Below are 22,249 nucleotides of genomic sequence, written 5' to 3'. Positions count from 1 at the left end.
GTCCTAAATATAGCTCACAAACACCAAATTCAAATTTACTTCTTTGCAGATGACGTCCAACTGTACCTACCGTAGGGAGAATTCCGTGACTCATACTCATGAACTGCCTCCCTGAAATCAAAAACTAGATGTCCGTTAACAAATTGTAATTGAATGCCTCCAAAACGGACCTCCTTTGGATCCGCAAAGAGCACTGCACCCGCACATGCCCCTCCATCCTCTGGGATTCAACCAGCATAATTGCACACAGCTTAGGAATGCTTCTTGACTCCAATCTATCGCTATCCAACCATATATTTGAGGTGGTCTCTACCTCATTTTATTACTTACGACAACTCCGGAAAGTAAGGAACTATTTCTCGGAATCTGACGTCACCCAACTTCTCTATGCTTTTGTCCTCAAATAAGAGCTTTTGAGTCTGCACAGGCTTTAAAGATGTCCATACCTGCTTCAGCCGAGCCTGAGGATACTTGGAGGCATTGATCGAAGATGTTGAGCATCTGGGTCAGCACAGACCCATTTTATACATGCGTCACTGGCAGAGGAGTTATCTCCTGGGTTAGGCATTGACCCATGCCTCAACGCACAGTTGACATTCCTTTTGATTCACAATCTCTGATTTACCTAGAAGGGAGTATTTTGAAGAGTCTGAGACTTGAATATCTCAAACCACTCAATCGGGAAACTGCCAGATTTGTCAGCAGAAGAATCCTGTGGCATATGCTCTGATCCTTCACCACCACAAAGGCATAAGTTTCCACCAGAGAGCATATCCTTCACTGTATTTGTAAGACAAATTGATCAATCTCTTCCTATTAATATGAAGACAGAGGAAGAATCTCACTCTGAGCTTTATGAGCTTCTTAGTTATTAATCACCATCAAATGAATATATCAAGGTGTCTTTATGTAGAATCATTAGAGATACTCTATTTAAAATCTGGGAAACCCCTCTCTGTCCATGTAGCTCTTAAAAATTATGACACAATGTACAGAATACAAAAGTATTCAGAGTTTGAGAGCACAACTTCAGCATTGTTCTCTAGTAGTGGAATCTGCTCTAAAATGCTTATGCAGTTCAAGGTCTTATATATCTGCTCCTCCAGGAAGGGAAACCAGAATACTCAAATTTTGGAAAACGCATTTTTTAAAAATCATCTGTGCTCATAAATAGAATTATGGACTACCAGTTCTGTTCTTCTATTTATTTAAAATCCTTACTTAAATAACTTTTAGAGTTTGATGAATTATTCACTCAAGAGAAACTTAAAGAATTCCAACAATTATCTAAGAACTTGTTCATTACAAGAAAGTTCTTAGCTAGAGGCATATTTGATGCAGTTGATGTATCTTCTAGAAATCTGCAGTGGCAATTGCAATGCACTGTTTTATCTTGGCTTAGAGTCTCTGATCTTGAAACCTCTGTACAAGAATGCCTTTCTGATGTCCCTTGTAAGAGTGGTGATCTGTTTGGTGGTCAAGATTTAAGAGGTGGCTGATAAAATTGTAAAACACACAAACACCATGACAACTTTGTCTAAACCTCAAACTTCTCATCTAGAAAATACTCTGCTCCATCTAGACATTCATATTACTACAACACGAAATGTTGTTACAATCAACAATCTTCATCATCTAGGTTTACTGGTCAGCTATCCTCTGCAAAAACAACAAAAGAAATCTCAGCTTCATCCTCAGTTCAAACAGAAGTCATCCTTTTGACTCTTTTCTAGAGAGCATTACTAATATTTTCCCAACTCTCCCTCCCACTCTCCCCATCAGAGGCAGATTGATTCTTTTCACAAACATTAGACTCTTGTCACAACAGATTAGTGGGTGTTTTGAGTCAGATAATGACAAGGTGACAAAATTCATCGCCATTCCCGTGGATAACAGTAGGAAACAATCCTATATCATTCTTTACTATCTCAACCTCGGTCTTTCTAAACCAGCATTATTCAATGCAAGACTTGAGGGTCAATGACTGTGCCCATTCATACTCTGATTCTTCCCTCTCTCCTTAAAGAATGACATGGAGATGGTTTCCCATGGTTATCTATGTGAACGGGAATGGTGATGAATTTTGTCACCATGTCATTTTCTACTTCGAGTCATCACTCAAGGTTATGCCTATGCTTGATCAGAAAAACTGCAAACCACCCACTAAAAAAGTCTCTCTCTAACTCTCTCCTTCACCAAGAACTCATGCCTTATCCAGCTAAATGTATATAAGAACATAAGAATTGCCAGGAGAGGGGCTGGGTGTTATACATGAAGTATTTCCTGATACCAAAAAAGACCAGAGGCCTTTAACCTATTTTAGACCTCCAAAACTTAAACAAATTTTTACTGAAGGAGAAATTTTGCATGATTTCTCTGGAAACCCTTCTACAAAAAAGAAACTGGCTTTGCTATCTAGATCTCAAAGAAGCCTACACTCACATAACCATCCTACCTGCTGACAGGAAGTATATCCACTTCTGCATAGCCAGGCATTTCCAATACAAGTTTTTGCCCTTTGGACTAGCCTCTGCTCCTCGTGTCTTCATAAAATTCCTAGTAATGGTTGCAGCAATCCTTTGCACATGGGGGTTTCACATATTTCAAAAAATGCTGAGCAGGGCATAATAAATCATACCACTTACAAAAACATGCCCCACTGACAACCATGTTGAATACCTCCAATTAATCGTGTAGCCCTCAAAAATAAGAACAAAACAAAAATTGAAGTGGAGAAAAACCTCAATGATCTTCATGGGTAAAAAAACAAACAAACTCCAAATGTTGTCCATAGAAATTTGACTTATCTCACATGATTCCACAATTATATCAGTTCTCTTGGGTAATCACACTTATCTTAGAGTACTGTTTTCACATATAAAATTGTAAAAGCACACTTTATAATCTTATTCCGGTGGGAAAAATCAAAATGGTCACTTAGCTGTGCTCCATACGAATCTCTTGCTGCCAGTCAATCCAGACACATCCAACATAATATCAGGAATGAAGATTTCCACTTTTACTTGACAGGGAGTCCCCATTTTGCCCAAAGCTGCATTGGGTCCACTTCCACCATGTACAATCCAAATCCATACTTCACAAAAATGGTGCTGGCATCTACAGAGGACAGACTCCGCCCACTTCTACAGCAATCCAATCAGGTCCTTGTGATTTCATCATTTCAGAAGAATGCTGCCCATTTAACACAAACATTCAAACCCTTAGGTTGTACAGTATCAAACTTGTATATACAACACTGTTCTTTCTGGCTTAAGAACATAAGAAGCCTTACTGGGTCAGACCAATGATCCATCAAGCCCAGTAGCCCATTCTCACAGTAGCCAATCCAGGTCCCTAGTACCTGGCCAAAACCCAAGGAGTAGCAACATTCCATGCTACCAATCCAGGGCAAGCAGTGGCTTCCCCCATGTCTTTCTCAATAACAGACTATGGACTTTTCCTCCAGGAAATTCTCCAAACCTTTCTTAAAATCAGCTACGCTATCTGCTCTATGTTGAGCAAATATTATCTCTTGTGTGTATACAGTGCTGCCTATATTTAGTAGTGGTGAATTTTCTACCTTTTGCTACAGTACACTAGATCACACAGGCATTAGATTCTAATGCCTGTGTGATCTAGTGCAGTATTCCTTTTTACACCCGTGGACCGGCAGAAATAAAAGAATTATTTTGTGGACCGGCAAACTACTAAGACCGAAATAAAAAAACACATTTCCGCCCCGTCTCCGCAAGCTCGGTCCCCACAAACCATCTGATCCCATCTGCACAAGCCTCAGTTATGATTTTATATTGAACGTATTTTATTAAAGTATAAAAAGAAACAATATTCTGTACAATTGTCATTTTATAAATACAGTGGTACCTTGGTTTACGAGCATAATCCGTTTCAGGATCATGCTCGTAATCCAAAATGCTTGTTTTGCAAAGCAAAGTTCCCCATAGGCTTTAATGCAAACTCAGAAACATTCGTTCCAGAACTGAAGTTTGCAATGATGGCCCAGGGGTGAGTACTAGAGGCCTGCACGGGAACGGGGATCGCAGGAATCCCGCGGGAGTCGCACGGAAATCCCCCCCTAACCCATGGGACTCCCACGGGGATCCCCCTCTGGCCCACAGGACTCCCACCGGGACCCCCCCTCTAGCCAACGGGACTCCCACGGGGATGGAAGGCTTTAGAAGCAGGGTTCGTCCATATAATATAAAGGACACATCAGCCTTAATAAAAGAGGGGGGGTTTATAAGTTAATTATCTGAACAGAAAACAAAAAGGGTTCCACCAAAGAGATTCCACAAGGAAAACAGCAGCGCAAGCACAAAAGAAACTGGAATTGATGATCCTGTCAGAAGAAATTGCTGCTTTTTATGGGGACGGGCGGGGATGGAGGTAATTCCTTGCGGGGATGAGTGGGGACGGAGAGGATCTTGACGGGGACGGGTGGGGACGGAAAGGATCCTGGTGGGGACGGGCAGGGATGGGTGGGATTTCTGTCCCTGCGCAACTCTCTAGTGAGTACCTGCCTGCGGGTGCTTCACAGTGATTCGAAAGTGGTGCCTTCCTTGCCTCAGGGTCCACATGCGGCTGCCCTCCTGCTTCAACGATGCCTCTGCCATCCGTCAGCGCTTTCCCGGCTCCCATCTAAACCGGCCGCCATCCTGAATGAGCATGCGCGACTTCACCTCTCTCCTCTCCTAAGTCAGCCGCAGCCCCGACAACACTCTCACCACGTACAAGTCGCGCATGCTCATTCAGGATGGCGGCTGGTTTAGATGGGAGCCGGGAGAGTGCTGACGGACGGCAGAGGCATCGCTGAAGCAGGGAGGGCAGCCACATGGGGACCCCCGAGGCAAGGAAGGCACCTCTTTCGAATCGCTGTGCAGCACCCGCAGGCAGATACTCACCCCTGGGCCACCATTGCTGAGTGATCGTTTATCGGGGCAGTGCTCGGTTTAAGAGACAAAAGTTTGCTGAGTGTTTTGCTCGTCTTGCAAAACACTCGCAAACCGGTGCACTCGTAAACTGAGGTACCACTGTATAAATATTCAGAGCAAAGACCAACAAAACCCCTGTCTCCCCTCCCCTTCACATATATCCCCTCTACTATCAAGAAAACTGAGCAAGCCAAATTATTACAGAATGCTACACAGAAATATCATGCTAACAGAATACTGCAGTCACACATGACAGGAATAGTATTAGGCTTTGCAGTCCCCAGTTATGTCTCTAGCAGGATATATATTTCAAATCTGATATATTGTAATGACAAAATAGAAATAAAATGATTTTTTTCTACCTTTTGTGGTCTCTGCTTTCATCTTCTTTTCACTCTTTTCCTTCCATCCACTGTCTGCCCTCTCCCCCTTCCATATGTATCTGACTTCTTTCTATGCCCCTCTCCCCTTTCCATCCAGCCTGTGCCTCCTCTCTCCTTTTTACATCATTCATTCCAGTTCACTGCTTTCTTCATTTTTATCTCTCCTACACCAGATCTAGCATCTTTATCCCTCTCTCATTTCTCTGCTGACCCCCTTTCCAGCATCAATGTCTCTCTACTTTCTCATTCCTGTCTCACCCCTTTCCTCATCTGATCTCTCCATTCCACCCTGACCCCTTTCCCTCCTCTAATCTCCCTGCCAGCTGTTTCCTTCTTTTTTTCCTTCTCCCTTCCCCCTATCAAACAGTAGCTCTCTGGGTCCCATCCCTTTCCCTCTTCCCCTCCCAGCAGCATCTCTCCTTCTACCTCCCTCCAGGTGCAGTAGCGGCTCTCCCTTTATCCAGCAGCTTCCCAGCCTCCAACAGTGGCTTCCTCTCCTTCCAGCAGCTCTCAGTACTTGCCTAAAGCAGCGATTTCCTTAGTCAGCTTGGGTCCGTTGCCGCCTCTGAGAAAAGGGGAAGTTGCCAAAGTGAATCACTGCCCTGGTAAGTACAGAGCTGCTAGGAGAGGAGACAGCCACTGTTGAAGGCTCCCCATGATCTTACTCCTGCTGTGCCCTGCACATTCACGACCCCCCCCAAGCTAGCAAAAACAGCTTTGCACCGCAGGCCCTGCCACCCAAGACGAGCTGGAGGCCCCTACCCGCCACATCCTGCAAGTGGGCAGACTCTCAGCACAGACGCTGCTGATGGCCCCAATCCACACGCTGACCCCCCCGCGCACGCTGACCATCTCCCTTCTACTTGCACCTTCCCCCCCTGCACATGCTGACCATCTCCCTTCTACTTGCACCTTCCCCCCCCCCCGCGCAGCTGACCATCTCCCTTCTACTTACACCTTCCCCGCGGCCCTCTTCGGCGACTCGGCAGGGGCAGCGATCAAGACAGGCTGCCGAGGTCGGGCATTACCTCTCTGAGCCCCCCCTATTTTGTTTCAACTTCTTGTTTCCGCATAGGCGAGACTCACAGAGGGAATGCCTGACGTCGGCAGCCTGTCTTGATCGCCCGAGGCTGGGAGGAACAGAAGATTTCCGCGAACACCACTGGGGCAGGAAATTTAATGGCGTCGATCTTGCCAGCCCTGTAAGGACTGGCAGGAATTTTCTGCGGACCGGCACCTGTCCGTGGACCAGCGTTTGAAGAACTGTGATCTAGTGTACTGTAGCAAAGCCAAAAGGGAAGTTAGTACAAGACTTCTCAAACTGAAAAGCCATATTAAAAAAAAGAAAATTTAGGTCTCAGTGGTTAAACATTCTCTCGAGATGAAATATGATTTCAGTAACCTTTGATTTTATGTTCTAAGGCAAATCTATCTTGGAATGGGAGATAAGGGGACATTTATAACTTGTTAAGAGGGGGACAGAATTTATTTTTGATCCTAATAAGTTCATTCTTTTGATTTGTTTTTGTAAGGCACAAATTGCCTTACCTATTTTTCTTTGTGCAGGACTTAAATATTTGTTAAATTTTACATTTATTTTTAATTGTTCTGAATTATTTTTGTTCATCAGGCTCATGTGGAATCCGATTTTTGGCTTTAGTCATATTATCCTAAAAGAGCATAGGAGGATGCTCTCTTTTTGAAATCTATGTGGGGAGAGACCATTTGGAAAACATTTTTAACTTTTTTTTAAATTATTATTTTTTTAATTTTCTTAATCTTTTACTCATTGTTTTTAATATTTCTTATTTCTTTTGGGGTTTTTTATTTACAATTTGTAATGTCTTAGGGGCCCTTTTTACTAAAGCTTAGCACACACTTAAAGCTTGCTTTTACAAAGCTGTGGTAGAGGCTTCTACCATGGGCTGACAAGGTAAATGCACTAATGCTCATAGAATTCCTATGAGTTGGATCATTATCGTGCTGGCCCATGGTAGAAACCTCTATTGCGGTTTTATAAAAGGAGCCTTAAGTGCCACATGGCTCACAAGTATAAAATACGTCCTGCAGCATTTAGTTCACACTAATGTCTGTTGGCACCCAGTAAACCTTTGTAAGAGTCCTTTATTTTCTTGTAACTAACTGAGCTTTGTCGCTCCTATTTTGGTTTCTTAAGGCTTTTCTTTAGTGTGGAAATAGTAAAAAAAAAAAAATAAATTTATGCAGCATTTTTAAATCTTTACAAAATTTTTCAAATAAGTAGTCATATCAGTGTGTATATAATACAGGAAAAGCCAAGGAAACATCTGAGACACATAAATAAGGTTGTTTTGCTAAGCTGCAGTAGAAAGTAGCCTTAGTGCTACCTTTTGTGAGTTTTTCCACTTATACCACAGCTGTAAAATGACCGATTTTTTTTTCAGGGCTTTTTTTTCAATTACTGGCCATGTGCTAATGTCAACTTATAGACATGTGTATACAGTAGGTTTATGAATGTTTTGAAGTGGAATTGAAGTCTGTTTAGTTAACAATAGAGACATGCGGGGAACTCTGCAAAATATTATTTCACACTTAAAATAAAATATTATTGAACTGCAAAAGTAATCCTTACTCGTAGAAATGTGTATCCCATAATCTTCTAGCCGTGTTGGTGTGTAACAGGATTTGAACATTTTTGATATACAGGGAAAGGCACAGGAGAAAGAGCAGAAGTCCATCAAGGTCTCCAAAAACATCCAAAGCTATCAGAAGAAAGTCTTCCAGGTCACCTTCTCCTAGAAGGTAGGATGTTCTTAGATGCCAAAAGTAAAAGTAAATTAGAGTTTTTTCAGTTGTGAATATTTTGCAGAAAGCTAAAGGGGAAAGGGAATACCAATCTCTTCAATCACTTAAGAGGATGGTAATAAATCATCTTTATGGATAGCTCCTGGCTGCCTCCATCACTCCATCTTTATTCATGTGGGCAGCTTTTTAGCTTAAAATATCCCATGAATTTGAAATCTAGTTTTAAAACATTATCATACTTTAGGAAATCCGAACAGAAAACTTTCTTAATTGCAAGCAGGATTGAATCCTACATGCACAAGTGATTGATTTCTTCTGATGTTGCTAGGATTGAATAGCTCTTCAGAAATTAGAACTAAAATGATGTTCTGAGCCTGTATGGCCCTATGTGCTTTACAGCAGTCTTTCTTTCTTTCTTTCTTTCTTTCTTTCTTTCTTCTGCTCTGCCAAATGGATATGAAAATGTAACTCCCCCTCATGGTCGTTGTCATTTTTTTCTTGTTTGTTTATTAGTTCTTCTTATTCAGAATGTTGTATAGATTTAGAAACTGCACCCATATTGAGCTGACACATGGTTTCTGAGATATTAATTGTCAAAAATGGGATTTTATTTGATCTTGCATAACAAAATGCCACTTTCAGCAAACCACTATGCCAAGGAGAACGCTTTCCTAATTTATCTGTTAGTAGCACTGGTTAAAATGAGCAATATGAGTTCATTTCATGCAGCTGGAATCTATAGTTTTTACTGATATGCCTCACTGAAAATTGTCGTACTCTGTGAGTCCACTTCAGAGGTGATTTTAATTATATGGGACAGGTAGAACAAAAATAAGCTTTAGATCATTGGAAAGTGTAAAAAAAAAATTTTCATTTAATGCCAGTTTTTTTATTCGTATCAATTTTTATTCAAAAAGAAGGTAACATACAAAGAAATGATTCAACAAAAAATATAGGAAAACACTCAAATAATAACCCCAACACACATGACCTGTGACCCTCCCATGCACTAATCCACTTGACTTGTGACCCTCCCATGCACTAATCCACCCACACCACCCAATGTCGCAAGAAATGCCACTTTGACAAGGTACCACACGAGCGGCTACTTAAGAAGCTGTGGAACCATGGGGTGCAAGGGGATGTCCACCGATGGATCAAACACTGGCTGGCAGGCAGGAAACAGAGGGTTGGAGTAAAGGGCCATGGGTCACGAGCGGAGTTCCGCAGGGGTCGGTGCTGGGACAGCTCCTGTTCAATATATTTATCAACGACCTGGAGACGGGGACGAAATGTGAGGTTATTAAATTTGCTGATGACACCAAACTCTGCAGCAGGGTTAGAAACACGGAAGACTGTGAAGACCTGCAAAGGGACCTAGCGAGACTGGAAGAATGGGCAAAAAAGTGGCAAATGAGTTTTAACATAGAGAAATGCAAGGTCATGCATGTAGGGAAAAAGAACCCGATGTTCAGCTACAAAATGGGGGGGATCATTGCTAGGGGTGAGCAACCTTGAAAGAGATCTGGGGGTGATGGTGGACTCAACATTGAAAGCATCGGCACAGTGTGCGACAGCATCAAAAAAAGCTAACAGAATGTTGGGTATCATTAAAAAGGGCATCAGAACCAGGACGAAGGAAGTAATCATGCCGCTGTATCGTGCAATGGTGCGCCCACATCTGGAATGCTGTGTCCAGTACTGGTCGCCGCACCTCAAGAAGGACATGGCAGTACTTGAGGGGGTCCAGAGAAGAGCGACTAAACTGATAAAAGGTATGGAAAACTTTTCATACGCTGACAGATTGAAAATGCTGGGGCTGTTCTCCCTGGAAAAGCGGAGACTTAGAGGAGACATGATAGAAACCTTCAAGATCCTGAAGGGCATAGAGAAGGTAGACAGGGACAGATTCTTCAGACTGAGGGAAATCACAGGTACTAGGGGTCACTCAGAGAAACTGAAAGGAGACAAGCTTAAAACAAATGCTAGGAAATTCTTTTTTACTCAGAGGGTGGTGGACACATGGAACGAGCTTCCGGAGGTTGTGATAGGCCAGAACACAGTACAGGGGTTCAAGGAAGGTTTAGATAGGTTCCTAAAGGTTAAGGGGATTGAGGGGTACAGATAGGAGTAGAGGTAGGTTATAAAAATGGTCAGGAACTACTTCACAGGCCATGGACCTGATGGGCCGCCGCGGGAGCGGACCGCTGGGCGCGATGGACCTCTGGTCTGACCCAGTGGAGGCAACTTCTTATGTTCTTATGTAGTGTCAAATGCCCACCATTGTTCTTTCAGTGAGCACCTCTAATTTAACTCCCCCCACCCCTACTCCAGAAAGTAACTTTTTCAAATGAATCCATTCCTCTCTTAATGGATCAAAACGTCCATGGCGCTCATCAGTCAGTGCTCCAAGTCCCGAACCATCTTCACTCGTAAAAACCATTCATGCAATGTTGGGCCCTCAAAGTGTTTCTATTTCAAAGCTATGAGGTACTTGGTCAATGCCAAATTTAATCCAAGTGTGCCACTTATGGCCTTTCGTATTATGAAGACCCAGCAAGCAGAATGCAGGTTTAAAGAGAATCGAGTTCACAAGCAGTGCTCCATATGGGCTATCACCAAAGTCCAAAATGCTTGTATTTCTTGCAGAACCACCAAATATGAAGAAATGTCCCCTGTTTTTCCAACAGACATCTGTACCACATTGAGGAAACATGGTGATCAACCAATGGGTGACAATTTTTTTTCTAACTTCACAAAAGAACACCTTTCCACTCCCCTGGGTAAGTTCCTTCCCAAATCAACTTTCCATTGGACCATAAATTTGTATTTTTTAAAAACCTTCCCTCTGAAGAACTTAACATAAAAGAGAGTCAGGGCCCTTCCATTTCCACAGAGCCATCTACAAATTTTCCAACTGTTCACTATCTTCCAGATCATTCTTCAACCAACCCTGCACCCTAAGAAATTTTTTAGCTTGAAGATAAGAGAATAACTTTGCTTGGCAAACTATACAAATCACTTAACTCCTCAAAAGAACAAAGTTCTTCCACATCTACTAGCTGCCTAAACTGCACCAATTCTTTACTCTCCCATCTAGCAAAGGCCCCACACACCTCACTTGCACCAAAGGTAAGTTCATGACAAAAATGAGTCAGGGAGGATACCCTAGAGCTCCACCACCCCTTAATGAGTTTTCACTTTTCTCCATAGAACCAAAAGATGTTTCATAAAGGGATTAAAAATAGATTTCAGAAAAGCTTTGGGGCTATCCGAGAGTCAGAATAAATGCTTTAAGGCTAAATGGGGGAATGTTCTTCTTGTAAAGAAATCCCTGCTTTATCCTGAGCAAACTCCCAATTCAATAGATGACAAAGTTGTGATGCTCAATAATACCAGCACAAATTGGGGACCCCACAGCACTTCAAATCTTCACACTGCCATAACAATCTAGGGAGCCTTTCTCTCCAAATAAAACAATGAAAATCAAATTGCAAATTAACACCTAATGGGGGACTTCAGCAGTAGAGTCCAAAAAAGAAGACTAGGAAGAATATTCATTTCAGTGCAATAATAATAATTTTATTCTTATATACCGTCAAAGCCATGAAAGTTCGAGGCAGTTTACAACAAGAAGCGTTGGACAGTCAGCAAAGAGGTCACAATTCAAAGTTGTCAATACAATCTTACATAACGGAAGAAAAGGTTCTCAAAGTCATCAATGCAATCTTACATAATGGAAGAAGTGGAAAACTATATAGATCTTAAGGTTACTGGTTGAATTAGCAGAGGTATAAAAATTCTTAGTTTACAAACAAGATTGAACAAACTTGTTTTTACCAATTTTCTTAAAATTGAGGTAGGTTGAGGAGTGCGTGATGATGTTAGTTAGACAATCGTTCCATTTGCCTGCCTGGAAGGCAAGGGTTCTGTCCAGGAATCTTTTGTAGTGGCAGGCCTTTATTGTCGGATAGGTGAACAGATGTGTTCTTCGTGTGGGCCTAATAGAACTTGCCAGATTAAATTGGGAAACTAGGTAAGTGGGGGCCAGACCAAATATTGATTTATAACACAGCCGAGAACTTGAACAGAATTCGCGCCTCCAGGGGCAGCCAGTACAGTTTTTGATAATAGGGGCTTATGTGTTCCCATTTCTTCAGCCCAAAGATCAGTCGAACTGCTGAGTTTTGAATGACTCTGAGTCTTAGAATGTTTTTTTTTTAAGGATCCCAGATAGATGATGATGCAATAATCGAGCATGTTCAAGATTGAAGACTGAACCAGTAAGCGGAAAGATGCTTCATCAAAGTATTTTCTGATGGTTCTGAGTTTCCATAATAGAGAAGCATTTTTTAACCAATAAATCTGTGTGAGCATGTAGAGTAAGTTGGATGTCCAGGGGTAACTCCCAGAATTTTTATGGAGTGGTCAATAGGGAAGACCTAACCATTCAAGGAGATCGATGAGTCTTTGATTTTGCCGTTAGGACTTGCCAGGAAAATTTTAGTTTTATCTGTGTTGAGCTTCAATTTGAATTCAGTCATCCATAGTTCAATTTGCTTTAGAATGGATGATAAATGAATCTTTGTCTCGGAGTAAGGGGAATAACTATGGTGATATCATCAGCATAGATATAAAATTTAAATTTTAAGCTTTGTAGTAAGTTCCCCAAAGAGGCAAGGTAGATGTTGAACAATGTGGGGGATAGAGGAGAACCCTGCGGGACTCCGAAGGAGTTTACCCAACTATAGGATTTTTTATTGTCACTATAGACTTGATATGACCGTTTGCTCAAAAACCATTTTAACACTTTACCTGAAATAGGGATGGTATACTCAGCCAAGGGTCTTCAATCTGCTTCTGTGAGTCCATTGCAGGAGATACTGTTCACTGCTTTCAGCACCTCCTCGTCCCTACTCTCTGTTGTCCCCAGTCAGTTATTTCTTCTACAAGTGAGCCTTCAGGAGCAATTTTGATCTGTATGGTTTCTTTTTTGGGGGGTGGGGGGGTTTATGATTTATTTGCAGGTTTTTTGTGCTGGACTTTGTGATCCATTAAAACTCCAGTAATTGCCTAATCTTGTGAAAAAAGAGCAGCCTTTGGTCTGCAGCTGACAGATGGATTCTGTGAGAACCTGCTCAGTCAGCCTGTTTGAGCTGTGGAGCTCAGGGTTTCCCCTACTGTTTGCTCACTCCTTGACTTGCTGTATAGACACCAATTGCTCTTTTTCGGAGTTCACACTGTCAGCTGTATTTTCCTTCCTCCTCCTTACAGCTTTTGGATCCTGGGAGTTGAAGCTCAGTCCAGTAGTGGCTCGACTGGCAGCTGAAGAGTCAGAAGAGGCAGCTTTCCTGATGGCAGAGTTCTCAAAATGCCTCATTTTTGTATGGAGATGCTTTGGTTGGCCATTGCCTCTGTTCAGCCAGGGAAGTTCCTGGCAGCTTTGTACCTAACAGAGGCATATCTACATATTCCTATCTTTACGGATCACAAGCGTTTCCTTCATTCTCATGTCCTGGAACAGCATTTTCAGTTCACGACTCTGCCCTTCAATCTTGTTACATATCCGTGGACCTTCACCAAGGTAATAGTAGTGGTGGCAGCCCATCTCCGCAAAATGGGTTGGCTTGTCCACCTTTACTTGGACAACTGGCTCATCAGAGCCTTCTTGAGGGTGGAAACAGAGAGAGCTGTTCAGGCCATCATGGCGACCCTTCACAGTCTGGGCTGGATTGTCAACTTGAAAAAGAGCCAGTTACAGCCAGTACAGTCGCTGAAGTAACTGAGTGTCCGTTTTGATATGGAGAAAGACCAAGTGTTTCTTCCAGAGGCATGCAAACAGAAACTTTGGGACCAAATTTCCGCTCTACTGGCACAACAGACTGTCGGTCTGGGATTATCTTCAAGTTCTGGGTTCGATGGCTGCCACAATAGAAGTGCTATCTTAGGCAAGAGTGCATATGCATCTTCTACAACACTTCCTTCTGCCTTGCTGGTCCCCGCAGAGGGACTCTGCATGCTCTACTACCCTGGATGACAACTGCTCACTGCAACATGGCCTGGTAGCTAAGCCCTCGGTCTTTGACCACAGGGATGCTTTTTCTGATTGACTCGTGAGCCACGCTGACAATGGATGCCAGCCTCTTGGGCTGTGGAGTGCATTATGAGGACCATCCAGGGGTGATGGTCTCCTTCTTAACACCATTGGCCCATCAACAGGCTGGTGCTCTGAGCCATCCGCTTAGCACTAAAATAGTTTCAGCCCTGGCTGATGAACACACTGGTTAGTGTGTTTTCTGACAACACCACGGCAGTGGCTTATGTTGTGGCCCACTGTAACTCCAAAACCAGTGTTTAATAGCACACTCAGTGGATAGCCCACAAAATAACACCCCGATGTGTGGCCTGGACTGGAGCCACCCTGCAGGACCGGATTCCAGACAGGAACCCAAGAGAAAAGAAAACCAGAAAGCAAAAGTCAGCACAATTACTTTTCAATATCAAAATAATATCAGCTTTTATTTCTTTTTATCCTCCAGGTAAGTAGACTTTCAAAAATGGATGCCAAACTTATCAGAATGTTCTTTATAAAAAAAACACACCAAAAAAAGTAGCAAACCACAACCAGCAAAAATAACAGTCCCAAATAAAGTCATTAACTTGCTCAGCAACGTTTCTTTTCAGTTGTGGCAGAGGGTTTGATTGCTCCCCCTCCCAGTCCTAGGGTTGTCTGCTCCCAAGCAGGCAGTTTCAAAAACCCAAATCAAGAATAGTTCATAGCATACATTCAGCACAAGTGCCTTAAAAGTCCTCACAAGCCTCTGGCCAGTTCCCTTCACTGCCAGGTCAGGAGAGTGCTAGGTTTTGCCAAAACAAAGTCCTTAAATAGACTTTCAAAAATTCCCACCCAGGATGTATGCAAAACCTCTCCCCAAAATACAATCACTCCTTAGCTTGTATTCAAAAAAATAGTCTCTCAAACAGTTCATAAGCACAAACAACACTCACTGTTTGAAGGTGGAAGTCAAGTTCACCTGCATAGGTTCAACAATCACAGGAGCAAACTCTGTCAGGCTTTCTTCCAATTCCATGTCCTGTTCTTCTGGAAAATTTAATTCCTCAGCCTGGCCAGCCTCTATCACCTCCATAGGAATAGGCTTGTTGCACCTGCTTGGCTCCCTGGGCTCTCTAGGGAGAAAGGGCTTAAAGCTTCTCCCTAGCTGGCTTCCTTTCCTGTTCTCTGCACCAGGTTTAAATATCTTGGGGCGACGCCCTGCAGTGTCAGCCCTGGCAGTGTTCCAAGGGCCTCTTGAGCTCCCCCGGTGGTCAATGTAATTATCAAGCTCAGAAACTACCTGTCCCTTCCCAATTCCTCTCCGGGATTTCTTTTCTCCTCCATTTTCTTTTGTCCTAACTGGGACCTGGGCAGGGAGGATACCTGGCTGGTCACAATGTCAACAGACAAGGAGGCACACTGAGTGTTGGGCTCCAGAAGGAGACGAAGGCTCTCTTCCATTGGACAGAAGTTCATATTTCGGCGGCCCAAGTCACTGGAGTATAAAACGTGCAGGCAGACTTCCTCAGCAGACAAATGCTGGACCTGGGATAGTGGTGTCTCTCTTAGACATTTCAGATCATTGTAAACTGCTGGGGCCGATCAATGTTCATTCCGACAGCAAAGAACATAGTAAACATAGTAACATAGTAGATGACGGCAGATAAAGACCCGAATGGTCCATCCAGTCTGCCCAATCTGATTCAATTTAAATTATTTTTATTTTTTATTTTTTTTTCTTCTTAGCTATTTCTGGGCGAGAATCCAAAGCTTTACCCGGTACTGTGCTTGGGTTCCAACTGCCAAAATCTCTGTTAAGACTTACTCTAGCCCATCTACACCCTCCCAGCCATTGAAGCCCTCCCCTGCCCATCCTCCTCCAAACGGCCATGCACAGACACAGACCGTACAAGTCTGCCCAGTAACTGGCCTAGTTCAATCTTTAATATTATTTTCTGATTCTAAATCTTCTGTGTTCATCCCACGCTTCTTTGAACTCAGTCACAGTTTTATTCTCCACCACCTCTCTCGGGAGCGCATTCCAGGCATCCACCACCCTCTCCGTAAAGTAGAATTTCCTAACATTGCCCCCGAATCTACCACCCCTCAACCTCAAATTATGTCCTCTGGTTTTACCATTTTCCTTTCTCTGGAAAAGATTTTGTTCTACGTTAATACCCTTTAAGTATTTGAACGTCTGAATCATATCTCCCCTGTCTCTCCTTTCCTCTAGGGTATACATATTCAGGGCTTCCAGTCTCTCCTCATACGTCTTCTGGCGCAAGCCTCCTATCATTTTCGTCGCCCTCCTCTGGACCGCCTCAAGTCTTCTTACGTCTTTCGCCAGATACGGTCTCCAAAACTGAACACAATACTCCAAGTGGGGCCTCACCAATGACCTGTACAGGGGCATCAACACCTTCTTCCTTCTACTGACTACGCCTCTCTTTATACAGCCCAGAATCCTTCTGGCAGCAGCCACTGCCTTGTCACACTGTTTTTTCGCCTTTAGATCTTCGGACACTATCACCCCAAGGTCCCTCTCCCCGTCCGTGCATATCAGCTTCTCTCCTCCCAGCATATACGGTTCCTTCCTATTATTAATCCCCAAATGCATTATTCTGCATTTCTTTGCATTGAATTTTAGTTGCCAGGCATTAGACCATTCCTCTAACTTTTGCAGATCCTTTTTCATATTTTCCACTCCCTCTTCGGTGTCTACTCTGTTACAAATCTTGGTATCATCTGCAAAAAGGCACACTTTTCCTTCTAACCCTTCAGCAATGTCACTTACATACATATTGAACAGGATTGGCCCCAGCACCGAACCCTGAGGGACTCCACTAGTCACCTTTCCTTCCTTCGAGCGACTTCCATTAACCACCACCCTCTGGCGTCTGTCCGACAGCCAGTTTCTGACCCAGTTCACCACTTTGGGTCCTAACTTCAGCCCTTCAAGCTTGTTCAACAGCCTCTTATGAGGAACTGTATCAAAGGCTTTGCTGAAATCCAAGTAAATTACATCTAGCATATGTCCTCGATCCAGCTCTCTGGTCACCCAATCAAAAAATTCAATCAGGTTCGTTTGGCACGATTTACCTTTTGTAAAGCCATGTTGCCTTGGATCCTGTAACCCATTAGATTCAAGGAAATACACTATCCTTTCTTTCAGCAACACTTCCATTATTTTTCCAACAACTGAAGTGAGGCTCACCGGCCTGTAGTTTCCTGCTTCATCCCTGTGACCACTTTTATGAATAGGGACCACATCCGCTCTCCTCCAATCCCCAGGAATCACTCCCGTCTCCAGAGATTTGTTGAACAAGTCTTTAATAGGACTCGCCAGAACCTCTCTGAGCTCCCTTAGTATCCTGGGATGGATCCCGTCTGGTCCCATCGCTTTGTCCATCTTCAGTTTTTCAAGTTGCTCATAAACACCCTCCTCCGTGAACGGCGCAGAATCTACTCCATTTTCTCGTGTAACTTTGCCAGACAATCTCGGTCCTTCTCCAGGATTTTCTTCTGTGAACACAGAACAGAAGTATTTGTTTAGCACATTTGCTTTCTCCTCATCACTCTCCACATATTTGTTCCCAGCATCTTTCAGCCTAGCAATTCCATTTTTTATTTTCCTCCTTTCACTAATATATCTGAAAAAATTTTTATCTCCCTTTTTTACATTTTTAGCCATTTGTTCTTCCGCCTGTGCCTTAGCCAAACGTATCTCTCTCTTGGCTTCTTTCAGTTTCACCCTGTAGTCCTTTCTGCTCTCCTCTTCTTGGGTTTTTTTATATTTCATGAACGCCAACTTTTTCGCCTTTATTTTCTCAGCCACTAGGTTGGAGAACCATATCGGCTTCCTTTTTCTCTTGTTTTTATTGATTTTCTTCACATATAGGTCCGTAGCCATTTTTATCGCTCCTTTCAGCTTAGACCACTGTCTTTCCACTTTTCTTCTTCAGCCGCAGATACGAGCCCGGAAGCGCAGAGATTGACACCCTGGTACAGCCTTGGCCAGCGAACAAACATAGAAACATGATGGCAGATAAAGGCCAAATTGCCCATCTAGTCTGCCCATCCACAGTAACTATTATCTCTCTCTGAGAGATATCACGTGCCTATCCCAGGCCCTCTTATATTCAGACAGTCTCTATTTCCACCACATCTTCTGGGAGACTGTTCCATGCATCTACCACCCTTTCTGTAAAAAAGTATTTCCTCAAATTACTCCGGGACCTATCGCCTCTTAACTTCATCCTATGCCTTCTCATTGCAGAGTTTCCTTTCAAATGAAAGAAACTCGACTTGTGCACATTTATATTATGTAGGTATTTAAACAACTGTCATATCTCCCCCTCTTCTGCCTTTCCTCCAAAGCATACAGATTGAGATCTTTAAGTCTGTCCCGATGCACCTTATGATGAAGACCACACACCATTTTAGTAGCCTTCCTCTGGACCGACTCCATCTTTTTTGAAGGTGCGGCCTCCAGAATTGTACATAATATTTTAAATTAGGTCTCACCAGAGTCTTAGACAGAAGCATTAATACCTTCTTTTTCCTACTGGCCATACCTCTCCCTATGTAACCTAGCATCCTTCTAGCTTTTGCCGTCACCTTATCAACCTGTTTGGCCACCTTAAGATCATTACATACAATCATACCCAAGTCCCGCTCTTCCGTCGTGCACATAAGTTCCTCTAATGTTCCTTCCCATGATAGGCAGAGTCCTGAGAAGAGTAGCCAGGCACCTGGGGCATGTCGTCCTGGTAGCACTGGACCGGCCCCGGTGCCTGTGATATGTGGGGCTGGTACATTTTCAGGACGCTCTCCCTCTGAGCTGCTCAAGGGACTTCCCTTTCAGGGTCCGATCAAACTGCAAGATCTGGAGTGCTTTGGTGTTATGGCATGGCTCTTGAGCGCTCGGCCTTGAGCCATTTCAACATGAATTAGGTCATCTATATCGTCGTCCTGCATTGTCTGCAGAAATCGGCCTCCTTTTGCTATTCAAGCTCATTCTGCTAGAGAGTTTACCGCCTCTTGGGCTGAATCTAGAACTGTTCTGTCGGATGAGATTTGCCGAGTGGCGACTTGGTTGCTCCTTCACACTTCCACCAAATTTTATAGGGTGGACATGGCGACACAAGAGGACTCCTGTTTTGGAGCCTCAGGTTTGCAGGCAGGCTTATCTTTTCCACCTGCGCTTTTGGTTCAGTATACCATCCCTATTGCACTGGAAAAAGAGATTAGGTTCTTACCTTGATAATATCTTTTCCAGTAGATAGGTAGGGGGGTTCAGCATACCACCCCTATCATTGTCAGTGCGTCTGTCTGGACTGTCTGCTGCCTGAAGGTTGCATTTCTGAACTTTACGCCAGCTAATGTTATTGTATAGAAATTATATATTGAATGTATATAGTTCATAGGGGTTGTCCCCTGAGTTTCACAGTTTCTTAGGGCTTATTGTTAATAAGGGTTGTTCACTTTATTCCCTTTCTCTCCTTAGCATGTCTGTGAGCATTGTATTATTTGGTATGAGTAAATCAAGTTCCTGTTGTGGGGGAGGGGTTCTCTCCATTCTCCTCTTCCTGTTCTTCCTGTAGGGCTGTCGCCAGCTTTGAAACTGACTGGAGGCAACAGAGAGCAGGGAGAAAGAAGAGGTGCTGAAAACAGTTATCAGTATCTCCTGCAATGGACTCGTGGGAGCGGATTGAAGACCCTTTGTTCAGCATACCATTCCTATCTACTGGAAAAGATGATATCAAGGTAATCTCTTTATTTTAAAGCTGCAATATGTCTCCACCAAGGCAACCAGTTTTCCTGCCACCTACCCGAATCCTTACAAATTTGTTCCAATAAAAGATCATAATTAGAAAAATACAAATGCTGTAAATTACTTGGACATACTCCCAAATACTTAATGCTCTTCCCTGACCATCTAAAAGAAAAATTCTGTAACAAGCTTTCCTCCTCTGCACCCATTATGGTGATCCCCATACCATATTGCTTCTTGTACCCCACAAGGGTCAGCTAGAAATTATTGCGGCTTACAAAAGATTGGTAAGATTATAAAGATACGTATGGACATTGAGTCAGACAGTATTGAACTTAGAGTCTGGTCGATGGTGAAAATAGATGTATTTTAAAACCTTTCCTGAATTGAAGGTATGTAGGAATCTGGCATAAGTAGCTCAGGAGGCCAGATTTACCTTAAACCCCTGCCACTTTACAAAAATTCCTACATAATAATAGGGAGTGTAAGAATGGGCCTGTCCACATATAAGAGAATGTCATCCTTGAACAGGGCAATTTTATGTGGCCTTCCACCCTCCAAAAAGCCTCTAATGTCAGGATTAGACTGTATCTGCTGTGCCAGTGACCCTCATTAAGAAATAAATCTGAATAATCTTCATTCACCTTTATATGTGCTGTAGGTTGCATATAAAGACATTCTATCCAGGAACAAAAATTAGAACTGTAGTCCACTTTATGTAAAACCCTCCAGAGGTAAGCCCAGCAGACCCAGTCAGATGCATTCTCTGCATCCACTAATGAAAGGGCTAGTCTGGATGGAGTCTGTTTAGCCCCCAGACGATATTCAGTATACACCTTATGTTGTCGGCAACCTGGTGCTGAGGTGCAAAACTTGCTTGATCAAGATGGATCAAAACAGGCAAAACTCAATTCAGTTGTCTCGCCAGAATTTTTGCCAACAGCTTGACAACATTTAAAAGTGAGATGGATTGATGAGAACTACATGCCATGGGATCTCTTCAAGGTTTTAATAAAATTAAAATGCCCACCTTTTGCATACTTGGAGCCAGTAACAACCTATTATCCATTTTACATAACAATGGCCCTACCTCCCCAATACTCCAAACAAAAAGCTTATAAAATTTAGCAGAAAAATCATCTAAGCTCGGGCCTTTACACAAGGTAATTGTTTAATTACCACCTCCATTTCCGGAAGAGTAATCAGGGAATCCAACTTTTCCCCTATCTGCTTTCAAGAGACAAGGCAGGCAACGCTGTATCTAGGTATTGAATATTATCCAGAGAAGGTGGCAGTGATTCACTATATAATACTTGGTAAAATTGCAAAAAATATTTCTGAATGTTGTCATCAGAGAAGTACACAACTTCTTCCTTCCCCTTCAACGTCCTTACTAGTACACTAGCCCTCCAAACCCTAAGCTGATGTGCCAGTTTGGTACCTGAGTGGTTCCCAAATTCAAAAAGGCACTGGTGTAGTTGCTGCCACATAAAATCAACAAGTTTGAGCTGCAAATGAAAAAATGGTAGCCTGGGGAGAGGAATCCAAGATGCGGTAGCTCTGGGACGGCGTCTCTGAGGGCGATCAACAGAGAAAGCTCAAAGTTGCTTAATAAACTAATATGCTGCATTCAGAGCACAAGTGGATGGTCTGAACTGATTCCCCTGCAGTTCGGACATCAACCTCTGCACAACGCTCTATTTTAGAGTATGCTGCTGTACCTGGGATTTCCTGAATTGGTACCGTAGGGGTGTCTGGTGTGTCCTCAGAGGGAAGAGAAGCCAAGGAATTAGACTGGGAGACCCCCCTCCCTCCCATGAAGCTCTTCTCTTGAGGGAGACCCCAATTGCAGGGGCAGAAGCAGTGGAAGTCTCCGAGGAACAATGAGATTTGGAAGGGAGTGTGGCTACCTCTCTTCCAGCTGGAATATCTCTGGTGGTAACTTTAGAGAGCATATGGAATGCTCTCTTAAAGCTCAATTCTTCCGTTGACAAGTCTTCCCTGGAGATCACAACACTTGAGTACTGTGAATACTTTGACAGAAAAACTTGAAGGGACTAAAGAACAATTTTCACTAGAGGTTAAGCAAGTTAAAGAAAAGGTGGAAGATCTTCAATCTTTATCCACTGGAACAGTCAAAGAGAAAATACTGCTTAATAGAAAAGTAGAACAATAAGAGAATTATAACTGTAGGCTCAACATGCGTCTCCTGAATTTTCCAAAATCATTAGGAGTGACTCTTATGGAAATGCTGAGAATAATTTTTTATTGGAGTGCTAAAATATTACCTAGATAATATTCCACC

General features: G+C 43.0%; 1 protein-coding gene across 6 annotated transcripts in view; it reads left to right on the top strand.

The window, feature by feature from the left end:
• The window catches only part of SREK1 (splicing regulatory glutamic acid and lysine rich protein 1), a 324,223-nt gene that overhangs the window by 260,565 nt on the left and 41,409 nt on the right, over positions 1-22,249 (top strand). For 5 of the 6 annotated variants that reach the window (XM_033930011.1, XM_033929984.1, XM_033929975.1 and 2 more), the window contains one exon: positions 8,018-8,113. In XM_033930011.1, coding sequence (XP_033785902.1) covers positions 8,018-8,113 — 96 coding nt within the window. Of the gene's footprint in view, positions 1-8,017; positions 8,114-19,774; positions 19,938-22,249 lie in introns of those variants that run through there. The other variant, XM_033930020.1, reaches the window with a different exon arrangement.

The sequence above is a fragment of the Geotrypetes seraphini genome, chromosome 1 (assembly GCF_902459505.1).
Source record: "Geotrypetes seraphini chromosome 1, aGeoSer1.1, whole genome shotgun sequence".
In the NCBI taxonomy this organism is placed as follows: Eukaryota; Metazoa; Chordata; class Amphibia; order Gymnophiona; family Dermophiidae; genus Geotrypetes; species Geotrypetes seraphini.
The sequence above is the reverse complement of the archived record's forward strand: the minus strand, read 5'-3'. Positions and strand labels throughout refer to the sequence as shown.